The 24,225-nt window shown below is 61.1% G+C and overlaps 2 protein-coding genes across 2 annotated transcripts; both read right to left on the bottom strand.

Annotated features, from left to right (window-relative positions):
• Positions 1-6: 6 nt before the first annotated feature.
• LOC129783286 (neuroblast differentiation-associated protein AHNAK-like) lies at positions 7-17,197 on the bottom strand. The gene is given in 4 exon segments (XM_055793288.1): positions 7-1,229; positions 1,231-1,365; positions 1,367-2,113; positions 2,115-17,197. Coding segments are annotated over 4 exon segments (16,770 nt in total). The 5' UTR covers positions 17,190-17,197; the 3' UTR covers positions 7-416.
• Positions 17,198-17,312: 115 nt separating this feature from the next.
• On the bottom strand, positions 17,313-19,768 carry LOC101921437 (neuroblast differentiation-associated protein AHNAK-like; the record flags this gene model as incomplete). The annotated part of the gene is made up of 4 exons (XM_055793287.1): positions 19,421-19,768; positions 19,162-19,315; positions 18,724-18,911; positions 17,313-17,588 (listed from the first exon to the last, which is right to left on the bottom strand). Coding segments are annotated over exons 2-4 (618 nt in total), but the record flags the coding sequence as incomplete, so codon positions are not given.
• Between the last annotated feature and the right edge of the window lie 4,457 nt (positions 19,769-24,225).

Below are 24,225 nucleotides of genomic sequence, written 5' to 3'. Positions count from 1 at the left end.
CCTCGCCGGAAACGCTGCCGACGCCGCCTTTGATCTTTGGCCCTTTGACGTTGACGTTCAATCCCGACGTGGAAACCTTCAGGGCGGGAGCGTCGAGGCAAACGCCCGCCCCGGACCCATCGACAGCGACACCAGGTGCTTCCGCATTGACTTTTGGGGCTTTGACGTCAACGGCGCCGCGGAGGTTTGGTCCTTTCAGCTTCAGCTCAACGTCCGGTACCTCCGCTTGAAATTTCGGCCCTTTCACCTCCACGTCGGGCCCTTCCAGCCCCCCAACGCCCCCCGCTGCCGTCAGGCCTCCTCGCCCTTGGGGACCCTCCAGGGTGACGCCTCCATCGCCCCCGTTGACACCGGGGCTGGAAAGCCCAAACTGGGGGAGCTTGAGGGACGGCAGCTTGATGGTGCCCCCCAGGATCTCAAAGGCGGCGTCGGACGCTGCCCTGGGGGGTTGGGCGCCGGCAGAGACGTCGAGGTCGCCCTTCAACTTTGGTCCTTGCAGGTTCACGTCCAAAGCCGGGGCGCCAACGGCCACCGAGGGCCCTTTGACGGCGCCGCCGGCACTGCCCACGCTGAGGGTGGCACCTGGGGCTTTCGCCTCCATCACGGCGCCGCCGCCGCTGCCCGCCATGCTCAGAGCTGGCGCCTCCAACGCGGGGCCTTTGACCTTCAGCTTCCCCCCCCAGCCCCCCCCCGTCACCGCTGGGTGCCACCAGGCCACCGCACGGCCCTTCTGCCCCCACCCCCAGCTCCCCCGTCAGTTTTGGTCCTTTTCCCTTGAAATCCGGCGCCGTGACATGGGGCCCTTGGAGCTTGACGTCAAGGGTCACGCTTCCCTCCCCCGCCGGCACCGCGACATCCACGTTCACATCCGGCACTTCCAGACCCTTCCCCACCTGGGGCAACTTCACTTTTCCTTCAGGACCTTCCAGTTCTGCTCCAGGAACGTTGACTCCACCTTTCACCCTTGGTCCTTTCACGCCGAAGTCGACGTCTGGCACCGAGATGGAGGGAGCGGCGACGGAGGGTCCTTTCAGGTCCCCCCCCATCCCCAAGTCCCCCGCGCCCACCTGCCCACCGGGAAGTTGGAATTTCGGTTTCTTCAGGCTCAAGTCCGGAGCTTCAACGTCCACGCTGAGACTCGGGCCCTTGACCTCACCCTTGGCGCTCGGCACAGAAATTTCCAGATCGGGCACTTTCAGCTCCCCCCTCCACTTTGGGGACCACCGCGGACGCATCCCCCCGGAACCGGTGGGATTTGAGATCGAACTCGACGTCGGGGAAGGAGATTTTCCCAAACATGGGCTTCTTCCCCTTGGGGGACTTCACGGTGGCGTCACCTTTGATGGTGACATCCGGACCCGCCCCCGCTCGCGTCCAACTCGGGCGATTTCCAGTTGGCATCCAGCTCGGCGCCCGCCACGCTCACGTCGAACCCACCCTTCCTCCCTTTCATTTTCGGGCCACCCATGTGAATTTTGGGCATCTTGAACTTGCTCTTCTTCCCCTTCCCCCCGACGCTGCCGTCGGGCGACTCCACGGTCAACTCTGCCTCGGGGAACTCGATTTCTGCCTTCGGGCTCTTCATCCCGAACCCAAATTTGGACTTTTTAAACTTGGGAAATTTGATGTTGGCCTCCGGACCTTCAATGGACACGTCGGGACATTCGACGTCAACTTCAGGGCTTTTGATTCCCAGGTCCGGGCCTTTGATGTCCACCTCGGGACCCTTCAGGTGACCTTCTGCCTTCGGGGTGGAAAGGTCAAAGCCACCCTTCGTTTTGTGGCCTTTCAAATTCAAGTCTATCTCCGGCATCGAGATGTGTGGAACAGTCACGTGCATATCAGGCACCTTCAACTTAGGACCTTTCACTTTGCCCTCCAGCCCTTCGACGCTCACCTCCGGGCCGCTGATGTCCACCTTGGGGCCTGCAAGACCAGCCTCTGCCTTCGGCAGGTCCACGTCCACCTCGGGACCTTCTCCCTTGAAGCCAAACTTGGGCAGCTTCATTTTAGGCATCTTCACTTTCCCCTCCAGACCGTTAACGTCGACCTCTGGCCCCTCGATATCGACTTTGGGGCCTTTGATATCAACTTCAGGACCCTTCAGCCCCCCCCTCAAGCTTGGGAGCCTGAAGGTCAACGTCACCTTTCAGCTTCGGCCCCTTCAGGTTGAGGTCGATGTCGGGCATGGAGATCTGGGGGGCCTTGATGTGCATCTCGGGCATCTTGAACTTGGGGCCCTTCAGCTTCCCTTCGGGGCCTTCCAGCTCCACGTCAGGCAGGTCAACATCAACTCTGGGGCCCTTGATGTCCACCTCGGGGCCCTTCAGGTCACCCTCCAGCTTGGGGACGGACACGTCCACATCGCCCTTCACCTTGGGGCCCTTCAGGTTGAAGTCAACGTCGGGCATGGAGATCTTGGGGGCCTTGATGTGCATCTCGGGCATCTTGAACTTGGGGCCTTTGAGTTTCCCTTCTGGCCCTTCGATGGTCACATCTGGAGCCTCGATGTCTATTTTGGGGGCTTTCAGGTCACCTTCAAGCCTGGGCCCGGAAACATCGACATCTCCTTTTAGCTGGGGCCCCTTGATGCTGAAGTCAACGTCAGGGATGGAGACCTTGGGGGCCTTGAGGTGCATCTCGGGCATCGTGAGCTTGGGACCTTTGACTTTTCCCTCCACGTTCATGTCAGGAACCTCCACCTCAACGCCGGGGCCCGAAATGGCAACGTCACCCCTTGGGAGGGTGACATCCACATCCACTCCCTCCCCCTTGAAGCCCGGCATGGAGAACTTGGGCATCTTGAATTTAGGCAGCTTGAATTTCCCCTCGGCGCCGTCGAGGTCCACATCGGGGGCACCGATCTCCACTTTAGGAGCATCAATGTCTACCGTGGGACCTTTCAGTTCACACTCAGCTCCCGGCAGCGACATGTCAACGTCCCCCTTGAGCTTGGGGCCCTTCAGGTTGAAGTCAACGTCGGGCATGGAGAACTTGGGGGCCTTGATGTGCATCTCGGGCATCTTGAACTTGGGGCCCTTCAGCTTCCCTTCGGGGCCTTCCAGCTCCACGTCAGGCAGGTCAACATCCACTTTGGGGCCTTTAATATCAATTTCAGGACCCTTCAGGTCACCCTCCAGCCTGGGGACAGACACGTCCACATCGCCCTTCACCTTGGGGCCCTTCAGGTTGAAGTCGACGTCGGGCATGGAGATCTTGGGGGCCTTGATGTGCATCTCGGGCATCTTGAACTTGGGACCCTTCAGCTTCCCCTCTGGACCTTCAACATCCAACCCAGGACCTTCAATTTCCACCTTTGGACCTTCAACATCCAGCTTGGCCGTCGGCAGGTTCACGTCCACCTCCGGCCCTTCCGCCTTGAAGCCCGGCATCCCGAACTTGGGCATCTTGAACTTGGGCATCTTGAACTTCCCCTCGGGGCCGTGAACGTCCACGTCGGGTGCCTCAATGTCAACCTTGGGGCCCTTGATGTCAATCTCAGGACCCTTCAGGTCACCCTCCAGCTTGGGAAGGGACACGTCCACATCACCCTTGAGCTTGGGGCCCTTCAGGTTGAAGTCAACGTCGGGCATGGAGAACTTGGGGGCCTTGATGTGCATCTCGGGCATCTTGAACTTGGGGCCCTTCAGCTTCCCTTCGGGGCCTTCCAGCTCCACGTCAGGCAGGTCAACATCCACTTTGGGGCCCTTGATGTCCACCTCGGGGCCCTTCAGGTCACCCTCCAGCTTGGGAAGGGACACATCTACATCGCCCTTGAGCTTGGGTCCCTTCAGGTTCAAGTCGATGTCGGGCATGGAGATCTTGGGGGCCTTGATGTGCATCTCGGGCATCTTGAACTTGGGACCCTTCAGCTTCCCCTCTGGACCTTCAACATCCAACTCAGGACCTTCAATTTCCACCTTCGCCATCGGCAGGTTCACGTCCACCTCCGGCCCTTCCGCCTTGAAGCCCGGCATCCCGAACTTGGGCATCTTGAACTTGGGCATCTTGAACTTCCCCTCGGGGCCGTGAACGTCCACGTCGGGTGCCTCAATGTCAACCTTGGGGCCCTTGATGTCCACCTCGGGGCCCTTCAGGTCACCCTCCAGCTTGGGGACAGACACGTCCACATCGCCCTTCAGTTTCGGGCCTTTCAGGTTGAAGTCAACATCAGGCATGGAGATCTTGGGGGCCTTGATGTGCATCTCGGGCATCTTGAACTTGGGGCCCTTCAGCTTCCCTTCGGGGCCTTCCAGCTCCACGTCAGGCAGGTCAACATCCACTTTGGGGCCCTTGATGTCCACCTCGGGGCCCTTCAGGTCACCCTCCAGCTTGGGGACAGACACGTCCACATCGCCCTTCAGTTTCGGGCCTTTCAGGTTGAAGTCAACATCAGGCATGGAGATCTTGGGGGCCTTGATGTGCATCTCGGGCATCTTGAACTTGGGGCCCTTCAGCTTCCCCTCTGGACCTTCCAGCTCCACGTCAGGCAGGTCAACATCCACTTTGGGGCCCTTGATGTCAAATTCAGGGCCCTTCAGGTCACCCTCAATTTTTGGAGCAGCAATGTCAACGTCCCCCCTCACCTTGGGGCCCTTCAGGTTGAGGTCAAATTCGGGCATGGAGATCTTGGGGGCTTTGAAGTGCATCTCGGGCATCTTGAACTTGGGACCCTTCAGCTTCCCTTCGGGACCCTCGATTTGAACATCTGGGGCACTGGCATCCAACTCAAGACCTTTAACGTCCACTTTCGGTCCTTTCAGGTCACCTTCCACACATGGCACGGACATGTCCGCGTCCCCCTTCACTTTTGGGCCTTTCAGGTTCAGATCAAAGTCCGGCATTGAGATTTTAGGACCCTTAAACTGCATCTCGGGCATCTTGAACTTGGGGCCTTTCAGTTTGCCCTCTGGTCCTTCAATCTCCACCTCAGGAACATCTATGTCAACTTTGGGTCCTTTAATATCAATTTCAGGACCCTTCAGGTCACCTTCCACCTTGGGGACGGACACGTCCACATCGCCCTTCACCTTGGGGCCCTTCAGGTTCAAGTCGATGTCGGGCATGGAGATCTTGGGGGCCTTGATGTGCATCTCGGGCATCTTGAACTTGGGGCCCTTCAGCTTCCCTTCGGGACCCTCAATATCGAGCTCAGGACCTTCAACATCCACCTTCGGACCTTCAACATCCAGCTTGGCCGTCGGCAGGTTCACGTCCACCTCCGGCCCTTCCGCCTTGAAGCCCGGCATCCCGAACTTGGGCATCTTGAACTTGGGCATCTTGAACTTCCCCTCGGGGCCGTGAACGTCCACGTCGGGTGCCTCAATGTCAACCTTGGGGCCCTTGATGTCCACCTCGGGGCCCTTCAGGTCACCCTCCAGCTTGGGGACAGACACGTCCACGTCCCCCTTCACCTTGGGGCCCTTCAGGTTCAGGTCGAAGTCGGGCATGGAGATCTTGGGGGCCTTGATGTGCATCTCGGGCATCTTGAACTTGGGGCCTTTCAGTTTTCCTTCGGGCCCTTCAACATCCAGCTGAGGAGCATCAATGTCAACTTGCGGTCCTTTGATGTTGACGTCTGGCACGGCCACGTCCCCTTCCAGTTTTGGCGCTGAGAGATCTAGATCGACGCCTCCTTTCAACTTGGGACCTTTCAGGTTCAAATCCAAGTCTGGCATGGACAGGTTGGGGGCCTTGATGTTCATTTCAGGCATTTTGAATTTGGGGCCTTTCAGTTTTCCTTTGGGACCTTCAACGTCAAGGTCAGGAACGTCGACATCCACTTTCGGTCCTTTCACGTGCAGATCTGGGCCCTTCAGATCCACCTCGGGGAGAGCCACGTCCACGTCCCCTTTCACCTTGGGGCCCTTCAGGTTCAGGTCGATGTCGGGCATGGAGATCTGGGGGGCCTTGATGTGCATCTCGGGCATCTTGAACTTGGGGCCCTTCAGCTTCCCTTCGGGGCCTTCCAGCTCCACGTCAGGCAGGTCAACATCCACTTTGGGGCCTTTAATATCAATTTCAGGGCCCTTCAGGTCACCTTCCAGCTTGGGAAGGGACGCGTCCACGTCCCCCTTCACCTTGGGGCCCTTCAGGTTGAAGTCAACGTCGGGCATGGAGAACTTGGGGGCCTTGATGTGCATCTCGGGCATCTTGAACTTGGGGCCCTTCAGCTTCCCTTCGGGGCCTTCCAGCTCCACGTCAGGCAGGTCAACATCCACTTTGGGACCTTTAATATCAATCTCAGGACCCTTCAGGTCACCTTCCAGCTTGGGGACAGACACGTCCACGTCCCCCTTCACCTTGGGGCCCTTCAGGTTCAGGTCGATGTCGGGCATGGAGATCTTGGGGGCCTTGATGTGCATCTCGGGCATCTTGAACTTGGGACCCTTCAGCTTCCCTTCAGGGCACTCGATGTCCAGCTCCGGACCCTCAATATCCACCTTCGGACCCTCAATGTCCAGGTTGGCCGTTGGCAGGTTCACGTCCACCTCCGGTCCCTCACCCTTAAACCCCGAGACCCCAAATTTGGGCATCTTGAACTTGGGCATTTTGAGTTTACCCTCTGGCCCGTGAAGGTCCACGTCAGGCACCTCCACATTGACTTTGGGGCCCTTGATGTCCACCTCGGGGCCCTTCAGGTCACCCTCCAGCTTGGGGCTGGAAACATCAAACTCCCCTTTCATCTTGTGACCTTTCAGGTTCAGCTCCACGTCCGGCATCGAGACTTTGGGGGATGAAATGCTCAGAAAAGGCATCTTAAACTTCGAACCTTTCGCTTTAACCTGCCCGTCCACATCTGGACCTTGAACTTCCACCTTCGGACCAGCAATTTCAACATCGGGTTTTTTAAGTTTCACGTCCACCTCGGGGCTTTGCACTTTGGGGCCAGAAAAGCCGAATTTTGGAAGTTTGAACCTGGATTTTTTAGATTTTCCTTCCAAGTCGAGCTTTGGCCCCTCGACCTCCAGTTCTGGCCCTTTGACCTCCAGCTTAGGAGTTTTCAGGTCTCCCTCAAGTTTGGGAAGAGAAGGATCAAAGTCACCTTTCACTTTGGGGCCTTTCAAATGGAGGTCGATGTCGGGCATGGAGATCTTGGGGACGTTGAACTGCATCTCGGGCTTCTTCAGTTTCGGGGCCTTGAGCTTCCCTTCTGGTCCTTCAAGGTCAAGGTCAGGAACGGAGACGTCAACCTTGGGACCTGAAAGAGCAACATCAGCCTCAGGGACGCTGATGTCAACATCTGGGCCTTCTGCTTTCAACCCAGACAACCCGAACTTGGGCATCTTGAACTTGGGCATTTTGATTTTACCTTCGGGGCCGTGAACGTCCACGTCGGGAGCCTCGATATCAACCTTGGGGCCCTTGATGTCCACCTCAGGGCCCTTCAGGTCACCCTCCAGCTTGGGAAGGGACACGTCCACGTCCCCCTTCACCTTGGGGCCCTTCAGGTTGAAGTCAACGTCGGGCATGGAGAACTTGGGGGCCTTGATGTGCATCTCGGGCATCTTGAACTTGGGGCCCTTCAGCTTCCCTTCGGGGCCTTCCAGCTCCACGTCAGGCAGGTCAACATCGACTCTGGGGCCCTTGATGTCCACCTCGGGGCCCTTCAGGTCACCTTCCAGCTTGGGAACGGACACGTCCACATCACCCTTGAGCTTGGGTCCCTTCAGGTTGAAGTCAACGTCGGGCATGGAGATCTTGGGGGCCTTGATGTGCATCTCGGGCATCTTGAACTTGGGGCCCTTCAGCTTCCCTTCGGGGCCTTCCAGCTCCACGTCAGGCAGGTCAACATCCACTTTGGGGCCTTTAATATCAATTTCGGGGCCCTTCAGGTCACCCTCCAGCTTGGGGACAGACACGTCCACATCGCCCTTCAGTTTCGGGCCTTTCAGGTTGAAGTCAACATCAGGCATGGAGATCTTGGGGGCCTTGATGTGCATCTCGGGCATCTTGAACTTGGGGCCCTTCAGCTTCCCTTCGGGGCACTCTATGTCCAGCTCAGGACCTTCAACATCCACCTTCGGACCTTCAACATCCAGCTTGGCCGTCGGCAGGTTCACGTCCACCTCCGGCCCTTCCGCCTTGAAGCCCGGCATCCCGAACTTGGGCATCTTGAACTTGGGCATCTTGAACTTCCCCTCGGGGCCGTGAACGTCCACGTCGGGTGCCTCAATGTCAACCTTGGGGCCCTTGATGTCCACCTCGGGGCCCTTCAGGTCACCCTCCAGCTTGGGAAGGGACGCGTCCACATCACCCTTGAGCTTGGGTCCCTTCAGGTTGAAGTCAACGTCGGGCATGGAGATCTTGGGGGCCTTGATGTGCATCTCGGGCATCTTGAACTTGGGGCCCTTCAGCTTCCCTTCGGGGCCTTCCAGCTCCACGTCAGGCAGGTCAACATCCACTTTGGGGCCTTTAATATCAATTTCGGGGCCCTTCAGGTCACCCTCCAGCTTGGGGACAGACACGTCCACATCGCCCTTCAGTTTCGGGCCTTTCAGGTTGAAGTCAACATCAGGCATGGAGATCTTGGGGGCCTTGATGTGCATCTCGGGCATCTTGAACTTGGGGCCCTTCAGCTTCCCTTCGGGGCACTCTATGTCCAGCTCAGGACCTTCAACATCCACCTTCGGACCTTCAACATCCAGCTTGGCCGTCGGCAGGTTCACGTCCACCTCCGGCCCTTCCGCCTTGAAGCCCGGCATCCCGAACTTGGGCATCTTGAACTTGGGCATCTTGAACTTCCCCTCGGGGCCGTGAACGTCCACGTCGGGTGCCTCAATGTCAACCTTGGGGCCCTTGATGTCCACCTCGGGGCCCTTCAGGTCACCCTCCAGCTTGGGAAGGGACGCGTCCACATCACCCTTGAGCTTGGGTCCCTTCAGGTTGAAGTCAACGTCGGGCATGGAGATCTTGGGGGCCTTGATGTGCATCTCGGGCATCTTGAACTTGGGGCCCTTCAGCTTCCCTTCGGGGCCTTCCAGCTCCACGTCAGGCAGGTCAACATCCACTTTGGGGCCTTTAATATCAATTTCGGGGCCCTTCAGGTCACCCTCCAGCTTGGGGACAGACACGTCCACATCGCCCTTCAGTTTCGGGCCTTTCAGGTTGAAGTCAACATCAGGCATGGAGATCTTGGGGGCCTTGATGTGCATCTCGGGCATCTTGAACTTGGGGCCCTTCAGCTTCCCTTCGGGGCCTTCCAGCTCCACGTCAGGCAGGTCAACATCCACTTTGGGACCTTTAATATCAATCTCAGGACCCTTCAGGTCACCCTCCAGCTTGGGAAGGGACACGTCCACATCGCCTTTCACCTTGGGGCCCTTCAGGTTCAGGTCGATGTCGGGCATGGAGATCTTGGGGGTCTTGACGTGCATCTCGGGCATCTTGAACTTGGGGCCCTTCAGCTTCCCTTCGGGACCCTCAATGTCCACGCTGGGCAGCTCGATGTCCACCTTTGGCATGGAAACATCGATATCAGCTTTGGGGAGGGTCACATCCACCTCTGGGCCTTCTCCTTTCAGCCCCGACATCCCAAACTTGGGCATCTTGAACTTGGGCATCTTGAACTTCCCCTCGGGGCCGTGAACGTCCACATCGGGCACCTCAATGTCAACTTTGGGGCCCTTGATGTCCACCTCGGGGCCCTTCAGGTCACCCTCCAGCTTGGGGACAGACACATCGACGTCGCCCTTCAGTTTCGGGCCTTTCAGGTTGAAGTCAACATCAGGCATGGAGATCTTGGGGGCCTTGATGTGCATCTCGGGCATCTTGAACTTGGGACCCTTCAGCTTCCCCTCTGGACCTTCAACATCCAACCCAGGACCTTCAATTTCCACGTTCGGACCTTCAACATCCAGCTTGGCCGTCGGCAGGTTCACGTCCACCTCCGGCCCTTCCGCCTTGAAGCCCGGCATCCCGAACTTGGGCATCTTGAACTTGGGCATCTTGAACTTCCCCTCGGGGCCGTGAACGTTCACGTCGGGTGCCTCAATGTCAACCTTGGGGCCCTTGATGTCAATCTCAGGACCCTTGAGGTCACCCTCCAGCTTGGGAAGGGACGCGTCCACATCACCCTTCACCTTGGGGCCCTTCAGGTTCAGGTCAATGTCGGGCATGGAGATCTTGGGGGCCTTGATGTGCATCTCGGGCATCTTGAACTTGGGGCCCTTCAGCTTCCCCTCTGGACCTTCCAGTTCCACGTCAGGCAGGTCAACATCCACTTTGGGGCCCTTGATGTCCACCTCGGGGCCCTTGAGGTCACCCTCCAGCTTCGGAACGGACACATCTACATCGCCCTTGAGCTTGGGGCCCTTCAGGTTCAGGTCGAAGTCGGGCATGGAGAACTTGGGGGCCTTGATGTGCATCTCGGGCATCTTGAACTTGGGGCCCTTCAGCTTCCCTTCGGGGCCTTCCAGCTCCACGTCAGGCAGGTCAACATCCACTTTGGGACATTTAATGTCAATCTCAGGACCCTTCAGGTCACCTTCCAGCTTGGGAACGGACACGTCCACATCGCCCTTCACCTTGGGGCCCTTCAGGTTCAAGTCGATGTCGGGCATGGAGATCTTGGGGGCCTTGATGTGCATCTCGGGCATCTTGAACTTGGGGCCCTTCAGCTTCCCTTCGGGACCCTCAATATCGAGCTCAGGACCTTCAACATCCACCTTCGGACCTTCAACATCCAGCTTGGCCGTCGGCAGGTTCACGTCCACCTCCGGCCCTTCCGCCTTGAAGCCCGGCATCCCGAACTTGGGCATCTTGAACTTGGGCATCTTGAACTTCCCCTCGGGGCCGTGAACGTCCACGTCGGGTGCCTCAATGTCAACCTTGGCGCCCTTGATGTCCACCTCGGGGCCCTTCAGGTCACCCTCCAGCTTGGGAAGGGACGCGTCCACGTCCCCCTTCACCTTGGGGCCCTTCAGGTTCAGGTCGATGTCGGGCATGGAGATCTTGGGGGCCTTGATGTGCATCTCGGGCATCTTGAACTTGGGGCCCTTCAGCTTCCCTTCGGGGCCTTCCAGCTCCACGTCAGGCAGGTCAACATCCACTTTGGGGCCTTTGATGTCCACGTCAGGACCTTTCAATTCTCCCTCGATTTTTGGAGCAGCAACGTCCACCTCACCCTTCACTTTGGGGCCCTTCAAGTTGACGTCAAAGTCGGGCATGGAGATCTTGGGGGCTTTGAAGTGCATCTCGGGCATCTTGAATTTGGGACCCTTCAGCTTCCCTTCGGGACACTGTAGGTCAATATCAGGAGCCTCTATATCCACTTTGGGACCTTTTAGGGTGACTTCAGGGCCCTTCAGGTCACCTTCTATCTTGGGGACAGAAACATCCACGTCCCCCTTCACCTTGGGGCCCTTCAGGTTGAGGTCAAAGTCGGGCATGGAGATCTTGGGGGCCTTAAAATGCATCTCGGGCATCTTGAACTTGGGGCCTTTCAACTTCCCCTCTGGGACCTCAATGTCCACATCAGGAGCTTCTATATCCAGCGTAGGACCTTTGATATCCACATCTGGGCCTTTGATGTCACCTTCTAGTTTTGGGGCAGAAACATCAACGTCCCCCTTCACCTTGGGGCCCTTCAGGTTCAAGTCGATGTCGGGCATGGAGATCTTGGGGGTCTTGAAGTGCATCTCGGGCATCTTGAACTTGGGGCCTTTAATCTTTGCTTCTGGACACTCCAGGTCAACATCGGGGATGTTGACATCCAGTTTGGGACCTTTGATGTCCACGTCAGGGCCTTTCAACTCGCCCTCAATTTTTGGAGCAGCAACGTCCACCTCCCCCTTCACTTTGGGGCCCTTCAGGTTGAGGTCAAAGTCGGGCATGGAGATCTTGGGGGCTTTGAAGTGCATCTCGGGCATCTTGAACTTGGGGCCCTTCAGCTTCCCTTCGGGGCCCTCAACGTCAAGGTCAGGAACTTCTACGTCCACTTTGGGCCCTTTGAGTTCCAGATCCGGCCCCTTCACACCCCCCTCAATTTGGGGCAGGGAAACATCCACTTCTCCCTTAATTTTGGGACCTTTCAAGTTGAGGTCTACATCAGGCATGGACACTTTAGGCGCCTTGATGTGCATCTCGGGCATCTTGAACTTGGGGCCTTTCCATTTTCCCTCAGGACCTTCCACATCAAGTTCAGGCACGTCAACATCCAACTTCGGACCCTTAATATTGACCTCGGGTCCTTTCAAGTCACCTTCTACCTTTGGAACAGACACATCAGCACCTCCCTTCACCTTGGGGACCTTCAGGTTCAGGTCGATGTCGGGCATGGAGATCTTGGGGGTCTTGATGTGCATCTCGGGCATCTTGAACTTGGGGCCCTTCAGCTTCCCTTCAGGGCACTCGATGTCCACGCTGGGCAGCTCGATGTCCACCTTTGGCACGGAAACATCGATATCGGCTTTGGGGAGGTTCACGTCCACCTCCGGCCCTTCCGCCTTGAAGCCCGGCATCCCGAACTTGGGCATCTTGAACTTGGGCATCTTGAACTTCCCCTCGGGGCCGTGAACGTCCACGTCGGGTGCCTCAATGTCAACCTTGGGGCCCTTGATGTCCACCTCAGGGCCCTTCAGGTCACCCTCCAGCTTGGGAAGGGACGCGTCCACATCGCCCTTCACCTTGGGGCCCTTCAGGTTGAGGTCAACGTCGGGCATGGAGATCTTGGGGGCCTTGATGTGCATCTCGGGCATGTTGAACTTGGGGCCCTTCAGCTTCCCTTCGGGACCCTCAATATCGAGCTCAGGACCTTCAACATCCACCTTCGGACCTTCAACATCCAGCTTGGCCGTCGGCAGGTTCACGTCCACCTCCGGCCCTTCCGCCTTGAAGCCCGGCATCCCGAACTTGGGCATCTTGAACTTGGGCATCTTGAACTTCCCCTCGGGGCCGTGAACGTTCACGTCGGGTGCCTCAATGTCAACCTTAGGGCCCTTCAGGTCACCCTCCAGCTTGGGGACAGACACGTCCACATCACCCTTGAGCTTGGGTCCCTTCAGGTTGAAGTCAACGTCGGGCATGGAGATCTTGGGGGCCTTGATGTGCATCTCGGGCATCTTGAACTTGGGGCCCTTCAGCTTCCCTTCGGGACCTTCTAGCTCCACATCAGGCAGGTCAACATCCAGTTTGGGACCTTTGATGTCCACCTCAGGGCCTTTCAACTCTCCCTCAATTTTTGGAGCAGCAACTTCCACATCTCCCTTCACTTTGGGTCCCTTCAGGTTCAAGTCGATGTCGGGCATGGAGATCTTGGGGGTCTTGATGTGCATCTCGGGCATCTTGAACTTGGGGCCCTTCAGCTTCCCCTCTGGACCTTCAACATCCAACTCAGGACCTTCAATTTCCACCTTCGGACCTTCAACATCCAGCTTGGCCGTCGGCAGGTTCACGTCCACCTCCGGCCCTTCCGCCTTGAAGCCCGGCATCCCGAACTTGGGCATCTTGAACTTGGGCATCTTGAACTTCCCCTCGGGGCCGTGAACGTCCACGTCGGGTGCCTCAATGTCAACCTTGGCGCCCTTGATGTCCACCTCAGGGCCCTTCAGGTCACCCTCCAGCTTGGGAAGGGACGCGTCCACGTCCCCCTTCACCTTGGGGCCCTTCAGGTTGAAGTCAACGTCGGGCATGGAGATCTTGGGGGCCTTGATGTGCATCTCAGGCATCTTGAACTTGGGGCCCTTCAGCTTCCCTTCGGGGCCTTCCAGCTCCACGTCAGGCAGGTCAACATCCACTTTGGGGCCTTTAATATCAATTTCAGGGCCCTTCAGGTCACCCTCCAGCTTGGGGACAGACACGTCCACGTCCCCCTTCACCTTGGGGCCCTTCAGGTTCAGGTCGATGTCGGGCATGGAGATCTTGGGGGCCTTGATGTGCATCTCGGGCATCTTGAACTTGGGGCCCTTCAGCTTCCCTTCGGGGCCTTCCAAATCAATACCGGGTGCCTCAACATCTACTTTTGGCCCCTTGATGTCTATTTCTGGGCCTTTCAGGTCACCTTCTATCTTAGGAGCCACGACGCCCATCTCTCCTTTCACTTTGGGTCCCTTCAGGTTCAGATCGACGTCCGGCACAGAGATTTTCGGTGTTTTGATGTTCAACTTCGGCATCCTGAACTTGGGGCCCTTCCATTTTCCTTCTGGTCCTCCAACATCCACCTCCGGCCCTTCGATATCTGCCTCCAGCCCCGCAAGTTCCCCCTCCCCCTTCGGCAGGTTGACCTCCAGGTCGGTTCCTTCCAGTTTGGGGCCGGACACGGTAAAATGAGGAGTTTTCACTTTGGGCGTTTTCAGTTTGGCTTCCGGCCACTCCAGGTTGACATCTGGGACCTCGACGTCTATTTTCGGTCCCTTGATGTTCACACCAGGTTCCTTCAAGTCCCCTTCGACCTTGGGAAGGGAAATGTCCATCTCTCCTTTCGTTTTATGTCCCTTCAAGTTCAAGTCCACATCCGGCATCGATATTTTAGGTGCTTTGATATTAAGTTTTGGCATCTTGAATTTGGGGCCTTTGGTTTTCCCTTCTAGACATTCCAAGTCCACCTCAGGCATCTCAACATCCACTTTGGGACCTTCCACGTCTATCTGGGGGCCCTTCAGCTCTCCAGAAACCTTCAGACCAGAAACATCTGCATCTCCTTTCAGTTTGGGGGCCTTCAAACCCAGGTCTACATCTGGCATGGACAGTTTCGGTGTCTGAACGTTCAGCTCCGGCATTTTGATTTTGAGACCTTTGCCTTTGCCCTCCGGCCCTTCGATATCCACGCTCGGCACGTCGATCTCTACCTTGGGAGCAGAAATGTCCACCTCAGCCTTTGGAAGGGTCACGTCCATGTCGGGACCCTCCCCCTTGAGGCCGGGAACCCCGAACTTGGGCATTTTCAGCTTGGGCATCTTCAGTTTGCCCTCTGGACCATGGATGTCCACGTCTGGTGCTTCGATGTCAACTTTGGGGCCCTTGATGTCAAGTTCAGGACCCTTCAGCTCAGCTCCCACCGCAGGATTGGAAACATCCAGGTCCCCCTTCACTTTGGGGCCCTTCAGGTTCAGGTCAACGTCGGGCATGGAGATCTTGGGGGCCTTGATGTGCATCTCGGGCATCTTCACCGTGGGGCCCTGCAGTTTTCCTTCGGGCCCTTTGATGTCCATGCTCGGCACGTCGATCTCTACCTTGGGAGCAGAAATGTCCACCTCAGCCTTTGGAAGGGTCACGTCCATGTCGGGACCCTCCCCCTTGAGGCCGGGAACCCCGAACTTGGGCATTTTCAGCTTGGGCATCTTCAGTTTGCCCTCTGGACCATGGATGTCCACGTCTGGTGCTTCGATGTCAACTTTGGGGCCCTTGATGTCAAGGCCTGGGGCTTTGAGCTCCCCTTCCAGCTTTGGGGTGGGAACATCCAGGTCCCCCTTCACCTTGGGGCCCTTCAGGTTCAAGTCGATGTCGGGCATGGAGATCTTGGGGGTCTTGATGTGCATCTCGGGCATCTTGAACTTGGGACCCTTCAGCTTCCCTTCGGGGCACTCGATGTCCAGCTCAGGACCTTCAACATCCACCTTCGGACCTTCAACATCCAGCTTGGCCGTCGGCAGGTTCACGTCCACCTCCGGCCCTTCCGCCTTGAAGCCCGGCATCCCGAACTTGGGCATCTTGAACTTGGGCATCTTGAACTTCCCCTCGGGGCCGTGAACGTCCACGTCGGGTGCCTCAATGTCAACCTTGGGGCCCTTGATGTCCACCTCAGGGCCCTTCAGGTCACCCTCCAGCTTGGGAAGGGACGCGTCCACATCGCCCTTCACCTTGGGGCCCTTCAGGTTGAAGTCAACGTCGGGCATGGAGATCTTGGGGGCCTTGATGTGCATCTCGGGCATCTTGAACTTGGGGCCCTTCAGCTTCCCTTCGGGGCCTTCCAGCTCCACGTCAGGCAGGTCAACATCCACTTTGGGGCCCTTGATGTCCACCTCGGGGCCCTTCAGGTCACCCTCCAGCTTGGGGACAGACATGTCCACATCGCCCTTCACCTTGGGGCCCTTCAGGTTGAAGTCAACGTCGGGCATGGAGATCTTGGGGGCCTTGATGTGCATCTCGGGCATGGTAACTCTGGGGCCTTTGATGTGTACGTCTGGCGCGTCCATTCCCAGTTTGGGGCCTTTAAGGTCCAGCTGAGGCCCCTTCAAGTCACCCCCCAGTTTTGGAGTCGAAAGGTCCCCCTCTCCCTTGAGCTGAGGACCCTTCAGACGAACGTCCATATCGGGGGTGGGTATCGAGGGACCCTTCAGCCGACCTTCTGGACCTTCAAAAGCGACATCAGGAGCCTTCACGCCCACCTGGAGACCCTTGGAGCCAAGGCCTGGGACACCCCCGTCCACCGTGGGGCCGGTGACCCCCACCTCCCCCTTCACCTGGGGGCCCCTCAGGCTGATGTCCGCCAGCGAGATCTGGGGCCTTTCAACCATCTTGAACTTGGGGCCTTGCCAGTCTCCTTGGATGGCCACCTCGGGGCCACCGGGGCCACCGTCCCCCTTGGGGAGCACCCCCTCCGCAGCGGCACCTCCCCCGTCGCGGGCGGTGAATTTGGGGACGTTCATCCGCGGTATCTGGACTTTGCCGCCGGGAACGGCCGCGCCAGGTGCCACCAGCTCCACGTTGGCTCCTTTGCCACCCACCAAGCCGTGGGGCTCCGGTGCGGGGGAGGGGACCTTCGTGGTGCCCTTCAAGCCCACGTCCACCTGGGGCATGGCGGGTTCGGTGGATGGAGCCGAGATTTCAGGTCCTGCGAGCTGGGCGGCCGGGGCGGCCGCATGTGGCGCGGGAACAGCGGGACCCGCCGTCGGGACCCCGAATTTGGGCATTTTCAAGACGGGAATTTTGATTTTCCCCACGTCGACGGTTGGGCTGTCCATCACCGGCGCGGACACGTCGGCTCCGGCGCCTTTGGTACCGCCGTGCAGAGCGGGGGCAGCGGTGACGTGCGGCGGCGACGACCCCCCCAGCCACTCGCCGGGGCCGCCGTGTCCCTTGGCGTCCCACCGGGCGTCCTGGCTGCCCCACCCCCCCTCCAGGTTGCCCATCTGCCCGTTGGCTTCAATCCTGGGCGAGCTGCCGGCGGCGCCGAGCGTCACCGCGCCAGGAACGACCCGCCCCGGCCTCTCCACCGCGATGGATCCTCCAGTTGGTCCAGTTGGGTCCATCTGCGCGCCGGGGGCAACGCTCCCGCACGGAGCCTCGCTGCGGGGGGGGGCAGCCAGCCGGGGAGGGGAGGTGTCACCGGTGGGTCCCAGAGGGGCCGCCCCGGTGGCCGCGTGCCGCCCGGTGCCCTCGGCGCCTCCGCCAGGCTCCGTCGCCCAGTCGGTCGCGGGGATCTGGGGGACCCCCCGGGTTGGGATGCGGATGGTAAAATCGGGGCCGACGGCGTCGACGTCCTTCGCCCCGCCGTGCCGGCCGACGTCCACGGTGTACGCCGTCACCTTCCTGGTGACCGTGATGGTCCTGCTGTGCAGCCCCTCCCCCTCCGCCGCCACCTCCTCCGGCTTCAGCCGCGGTTTGATCTTCGTCGTGTAAATCCGCCGGTACTCCTCGTCGTCGCCGCTCTGACAGCCGGGAGCCTGCGTCAGCGCCCCGGTGCTTCCTCCCCTGCTCCTCTTCCCCTTCCTCGTCCTTTCCTCGTCCCTTCCTTCTCCCCTTCCTCATTCCATCCTTCCTCCCCTTCCTCGTCCCCTCTTCCTCCCCTTCCTCGTCCCCTCTTCCTCCCCTTCCTCGTCCCTTCCTCATCCCCTCCTCATTCCATCCTTCCTCCCCTTCTGCATCCGCTTCCCCATCCTTTCCTCGTCCCTTCCCCGTCCGCTTCCTCGCCCCTTCCTCGTCCGCTTCCCCATCCCTTCCTTGTCCCTTCCCCGTCCCTTCCCCGTCCCTTCCTCGTCCGCTTCCCCGCCCCTTCCTCGTCCCTTCCCCGTCCCCCTCCCTCACCTGCTTCCCCGCCCCTTCCCCGTCTGCTTCCTCGCCCCTTCCCCGTCCCTTCCCCGTCCGCTTCCTCGTCCCCCTCCTCGTCCCTTCCCTGTCCCCCTCCTCGCCCCTTCCTCGCCCCTTCCTCGTCCCCCTCCTCGTCCGCTTCCCCGTCCCTTCCTCATCCGCTTCCTCGTCCCCCTCCTCGTCCCTTCCCTGTCCCCTTCCTCGTCCCCCTCCTCGTCCGCTTCCCCGTCCCTTCCTCATCCGCTTCCTCGTCCCCCTCCTCGTCCCTTCCCTGTCCCCCTCCTCGCCCCTTCCTCGTCCCCCTCCCTCGTCTGCTTCCCCGTCCCTTCCCCGTCCGCTTCCTTGTCCCCCTCCTCGTCCCTTCCCTGTCCCCCTCCTCGCCCCCCTCCCTCGTCTGCTTCCCTGCCCCTTCCCCATCCGCTTCCTCACCCCCCTCCTCGTCCCCCTCCCTCGTCCGCTTCCCCGCCCCTTCCCCGTCTGCTTCCTCGCCCCTTCCCCGTCCCTTCCCCGTCCGCTTCCTTGCCCCCCTCCTCGTCCCTTCCCTGTCCCCCTCCTCGCCCCTTCCTCGCCCCTTCCTCGTCCCCCTCCTCGTCTGCTTCCCCGCCCCTTCCCCATCCGCTTCCTCGCCCCCCTCCTCGTCCCCTTCCTCGCCCCCCTCCTCGTCCCCTTCCTCGCCCCCCTCCTCGTCCCCTTCCTCCCTTCTCACTCCCCCTCCCCCCCTTCCTCCCTCCCCCTCCTCGCCCCCTCCCCACTCACCAGGACGACCTCAGGGCTGCTGGCGGCGAAGACGTCGTGTCCCCAGCCCTGCCCGGCCAGGGGGGACCTGTCCCCCTTCCGCTGCAGCCGCAGCCCCACGGTGTGGTGCCCCATGCTGTTCAGCAGCTGCGCCACCTCCCCCGATTGCAGGTTGTCGAAATACACCGTGGCGCTCACGATCTGATCCCCTGGGGGGGGGGGGGTGGGATGGGACAGCAGAGGGGGGAGAGGTGAGATGTCTCAGGGGGGGAGAGGCAAGGAGGAGACCCCCCACCACCACCACCACCAGCAAGATGGGGGGCAACGATGCTTCCACCGGGGGGTTATTGCCCAAGAAGAAGAAGGAGGAGGAGGAGGAAGCAACCGAGGTGGCACCAGGATGGTAAAACCAGACACGAAGACCCCCCCGTTCCCCACCCCCACCCCCCGAGGTCCCACCTTCCTTCACGACGCCCATCTTGGCGGCCGGCGAGTTCTGCTGCACGCGCTTGACGAAGACGCCGTCGTCCGTCTGGTCGATGGTGATGCCGTGGGAGCCGCTGCCCTGCCAGTTGGGGAGTAGGATCTCCCGCGTCTCCTCCTCCTTCTCCATCTGGGGCGGGGGAGGGGCAGAGGGTGAGGGGGGTGGGGCGGGCAAGGGGTTGGGAGCGTGGGAGAGGCTGAGGAAGAGGAGTTGAACCGGTCCCGTCCCACTGACCTTGCTGTGATGCTGGTCCTGGGTGGCGCCGCCCCGGTGATGCCGCTGCCTTCACTTGTGGCCCTGCAGCCGCCGCTGGTTTCCCCCTCCCAGCCTGGTGGGGACAACGGGGGGGGGGGTGGGGTGGGGGGTGTCCCCGTGAGCACTGCCCTTCCTCCCGCACCGGGACGGGAAGGGAGCCAAAGCCACCCATGCTACAGCTCCACCCGGGGCCACCCCGCTCCACGGCGAGAACCCGGGTGAGAACCCAACGTCACCACGGCCCAGGGTGGCCAACGGCCACCGCGTCCCATCGGGCCACCCAAAGGTTATCGCCGATACACCTCGGACCGACGCGGCCAGAGAGGCGCCCGCCCTCCACGTGGCGACCAAAGGAGTTCGAAGGTTGGGTGGTGGGGAGGAACCAGAGCAACAGACCCTTCGCAACGGCGCCATCGCCAAGTCAACGGCGTCACCACCCGACCTTCCGATTCCACCCAAAGGTTATCGCCGATACGCCTTAGACCAACGCCGCCCTCGGAGAAGGTTTTTTTACCCAACGCAGCCAGAGAGATGCCCACCCTCCACGTGGTGACCAAAGAAATCAGAAGGTTGGGTGGTGGGGAGGAACCGGAGCAACAGACCCTTCGCAACGGCGCCATCGCCAAGTCAACGGCGTCACCACCCGACCTTCCGATTCCACCCAAAGGTTATCACCGCCCTCTTCCCGGCGCAGCCAAAGAGGCACCCACCCTCGAGGTGGCAACCAAAGAAATCAGAAGGTTGGGTGGTGGGGAGGAACAAAGGCAATGGGTGCTTTGCAACGGCGTCACCACCAAGTCAACAGCGTCACCACCCGACCTTCCGATTCCACCCAAAGGTTATCGCCGATACGCCTTAGACCAACGCCGCCCTCGGAGAAGCTCTTTTTACCCAACGCAGCCAAAGAGGCACCCACCCTCGAGGTGGCGACCAAAGAAATCAGAAGGTTGGGTGGTGGGGAGGAACCGGAGCAACGGACCCTTCGCAGCGGCATCACCACCCAAAGACGCGTTGAGGCCGCTGCCCCCGGTTCCGCCACCCTCAGGGGGGTGTGAGACACGGAAGAGAAATTTCTCGTCTCCCAACGCGGCCACCAAGGCTGCGAAGGGCCGAGATGGGATGAAGCGGATCCTGGAAGAGCCCGGTCACCGCCTGCCCCACCGCGACGGGGCCCTCAATGCATCTCAGGAGGCCAAACCCCCCCTGGGAGGTGGCGGTTCCTCAAGCCAAGGAAGATTCTCCAAACCTTGGGAGAACCGCGGTGTTTGCAGCTTGTTGGGCACGAAGGGCGCCCACCCGGGGCTCAAGGTGGGGGGGTCCCCCCCAAACCAGCGTCCCACCACATCCCCGGCACCCACCGCCCCCCACGGGAGTGACGCAGCCCTGAGGAGCCCACCCAAGGGTGAAGCTTTCTGAAGGTCCAGCAGGACCAAACCCAGCAGGGACCTCAGCGCCACAGGGTCACCCACCGGCGGCGCTGCGCCAACGTCACCTTGCAAAGCCCCCGAGGGACCTCCAGAACCCACCCAGGACTGCGGCTGTGGTGGGATGGGACCACCGAGGGTGACTGGGGCCACCCAGAGCTGGTCCCCAAAGTGAGTGAGCTTTCCAGGTGGTTCCGTCACCCGGCACTGGTGGCACTTCTGGTAGAGCCACGGTGGGGAGGGAAGGTGGGATGGGACCCCCAAGGTCACCTCAACCAACCCACTTCTCCTGCCACCTCCCCAAGTCTTGAAGACTTCCAAGGTTGGAGATGCCACCACGGCCTAGCACTTGGGGCCACCTGAGGACATAGGCCAGGCCTGGGGTGGGGGGCGTGTATGGGGAGCGCGGGGGGGGGTGTCTCACTCTCCCCCAGTTTTGGGTCATCTGGGTGATGGGGGGAGGTGCCACCGAGCGGGGGGACTCAGCTGATGGGCCAGAGGGTGGTGGCACCACCCAGGAGGACCTTGCCAGGCTGGAGGAGGGGGCTGAGGGGACCCTCCTGTGCAGGTCAACCAGGAGAAGTGGTTCAGTCCCACCTGGGGGCGGAGGGGGGGGGGGGAGGGGAAACCCCCTGCACCCCTGTGGGGGAGGGGTTACCCAGCTGGAGAGCAGGTCACAACAAAGGTCTGGGGGGGGTCCTGGTGGGCACCAAGGTGACCACGAGCCACCACCATGCCCTGAGATGGTGGAGATGGCAAAAAGGTGGTCCAGGCTGCACCGGTTCAACGGGGAGGGAGGGGGGAAGGGGGGCAAAGTCCTGCCCATGGGTGGGGGGGGGCGACCCCAGGCACCAGTATGTACTGGTGGACCCATGGGCACGAACTGGAGGGTCCCTCTGGCCACCCCCTTGTCACCCGGAGGGTCCCCAAGCGCCGGCAGTGGTGGCATCTCCAACCTTGGGGGGGGGGGGGGCTCTTCAAGACTTGGGGGTGGGTGGGGGGCCGGCAGGAAGGGGCTTTGGGCTGAGGTGACCCCGGGGGTCCCCGGGGGTCCCACCCCACCTCCCCCCCTCCCCCCCTCGGCTCTACCAGAAGCGCCACCAGCGCCGGGTGACGGAACCATCTGGAAAGTTCAACCGCGGCGGCGGCGGAGGAGAAACAGGTTTGTGAGTCAGGGAGTGGGGAGAGGTCCCCGCGGGCTGGGTGGGGGAGGTGACTCAGCTCCCCGCCCAGGGAGGGGCCCCACCCCCCCCCAGACACCCCCCCCCCCCCTCCCCCTCCCCTCCCCCACCCTGCCTGCGCCAGGGGGACCCCCGCGTCCCCCTCCTCCGTGTGTGTGTCCCTCTGCCTGGACAGGGACAACCCGGGTGGCCACGACGCTGGAGAAGGCCTCCCCCCCCTCCCCCCCCCACCCCCCTCCGCCCCTCCCCCCCCCTCCGCAGCAATGTCAGCCCCGCGGCTATTTTTGGGGGGAGCCACGTGCTGCCCCCTCCCTGTATTTTTAGTCGCACCCCCCCCCCACCCCCCCCCACCCTCAAGGCCACAGCCAAGGTGTCACCCAACCGCGATGCCACCAGCAGGGGCCACCACCCAAGGACACCCCCCCCCCCCCCCGCCAATACCCACCCCCACCCCCCCCCAATAACCACCCCACCCCCCCCCCAATACCCAACCCTCGCCCCCCCCCCCCCCCCAAAAAAAAAAAAAAAAGAAAAAAACCCAAAAAACCACACACGGGGGCACCCGCTCCTGGGTGCTGCCCCAACAGGGCATGGGGGATGGCACCAAGGGGGGGGGTTGGGGGGGTGACACCCCCCTCCCCCCTCCCCCCCCCCCCCCCAGGACACCCCCCACCCCCCCCCCCAAGCTGGGGTGCAGCGGCCAGGCCGTTGTTTGTGCATTGGCGGGGGCACAAAGGGACAATTTGCTGAGGCCACTAATTGCTAATCGCCCCCCGCCGGCACCGCGGCGGCTGGGCACAGCTCGTGGGGTGGCCAAAACACAGCCCCCCCCCCCACCCCCCCCCACCCCTCCCCCCCCCACCCCCTCACACCTCCCCCCCCCATGTGTCCGTCCCCCCCCCCATCACGGGTAGACCTGATGCCCCCAGTACGGCACCAACTGGGACCACCAAGACCCCCTCCCCAGAGGGGGCTGGACATCCCCCTTCCCCCGAGCCGAGTGGGGGTCCCCAAAATCCTTCACCCCCCCCAGCGATTAACCATGAAGACCCCCCCCGGCACCACGCCCCCGAATTGGGGGGGGGGGGACAAATCTGCCCCCCCCCCCAAAGTCACCCCCCAACACGGGTAGACCTGGTGTCCCCAGCAGGGCACCACATACACCCCCCCGAGGGGGGCTGGACCACCCCCCCCGAGCCGAGTGGGGGTCCCCAAAATCCTCCACGACCCCCCCCCGGCACCATTCCCCGAATTGGGGGGGGGGAGGGGAACAAATCTGCCCCCCGCCCCCCCCCCCAAAGTCACCCCCCCAACACGGGTAGACCTGGTGTCCCCAGTAGGGCACCCCCCCCCCCCCCGAGGGGGACTGGGCCGCCCCCCCGAGCCGAGTGGGGGTCCCCAAAATCCTCCACGACCCCCCCCGGCACCACGCCCCGAATTGGGGGGGGGGAGGGGAACAAACCTGCCCCCGCCCCCCCCCCCAAAGTCACCCCCCAACACGGGTAGACCTGGTGTCCCCAGTAGGGCACCCCCCCCCGAGGGGGACTGGGCCGCCCCCCCGAGCCGAGTGGGGGTCGCCAAAATCCTCCACGACCCCCCCCCCGGCACCACTCCCCGAATTGGGGGGGGGGGAGGGGAACAAATCTGCCCCCCCCCAGCCCCCCACATAACCCCCCCCCCCCAGCCAGGAGCGCTGCTGGTGGGGCAGAATAAGGAGCCTGTTGATGTGGCTAATTAATGAGCAGAATTAATTAGGGGGGGGGGTAGGGGGGGGGGACACATGACAAAACGCAGCCCCACGCCCCAGCGGGGTGGTTTGGCACCGCAAAATTTCCATTTGGGTGAGACCCTGGGGAATGGGGGAGGGGGGGGGTTAACCCCCACCCTCCCTGCCCCACCCCCCACCCCCCCCCCCCCCACGGTTCGGGGGGGGGGGGGGGGGGGGACACGCCACGCGGTGGTGTCCCCAAAGGAGGAACAAGCCAGGGCCAAGCGGGTGGGGGGGGGGGGGGGGGGGGGGGGGGTGACGCACCACTGGGATCCTCCCAGGAAAACCCGAAAAAAAAAAAAAAATTAAAAAAAAAAAAAAGAGAGAGATTGCAAAAAATAAAAAAAAAAAAAAAAACCCGAAAAAAAAATAACAGGAAAAAAATAGTAAAAAAAAAGTGGGGGAGGGGAA

The sequence above is a fragment of the Falco peregrinus genome, unplaced genomic scaffold (assembly GCF_023634155.1).
Source record: "Falco peregrinus isolate bFalPer1 unplaced genomic scaffold, bFalPer1.pri scaffold_145, whole genome shotgun sequence".
Classification (NCBI taxonomy): Eukaryota; Metazoa; Chordata; class Aves; order Falconiformes; family Falconidae; genus Falco; species Falco peregrinus.
The sequence above is the reverse complement of the archived record's forward strand: the minus strand, read 5'-3'. Positions and strand labels throughout refer to the sequence as shown.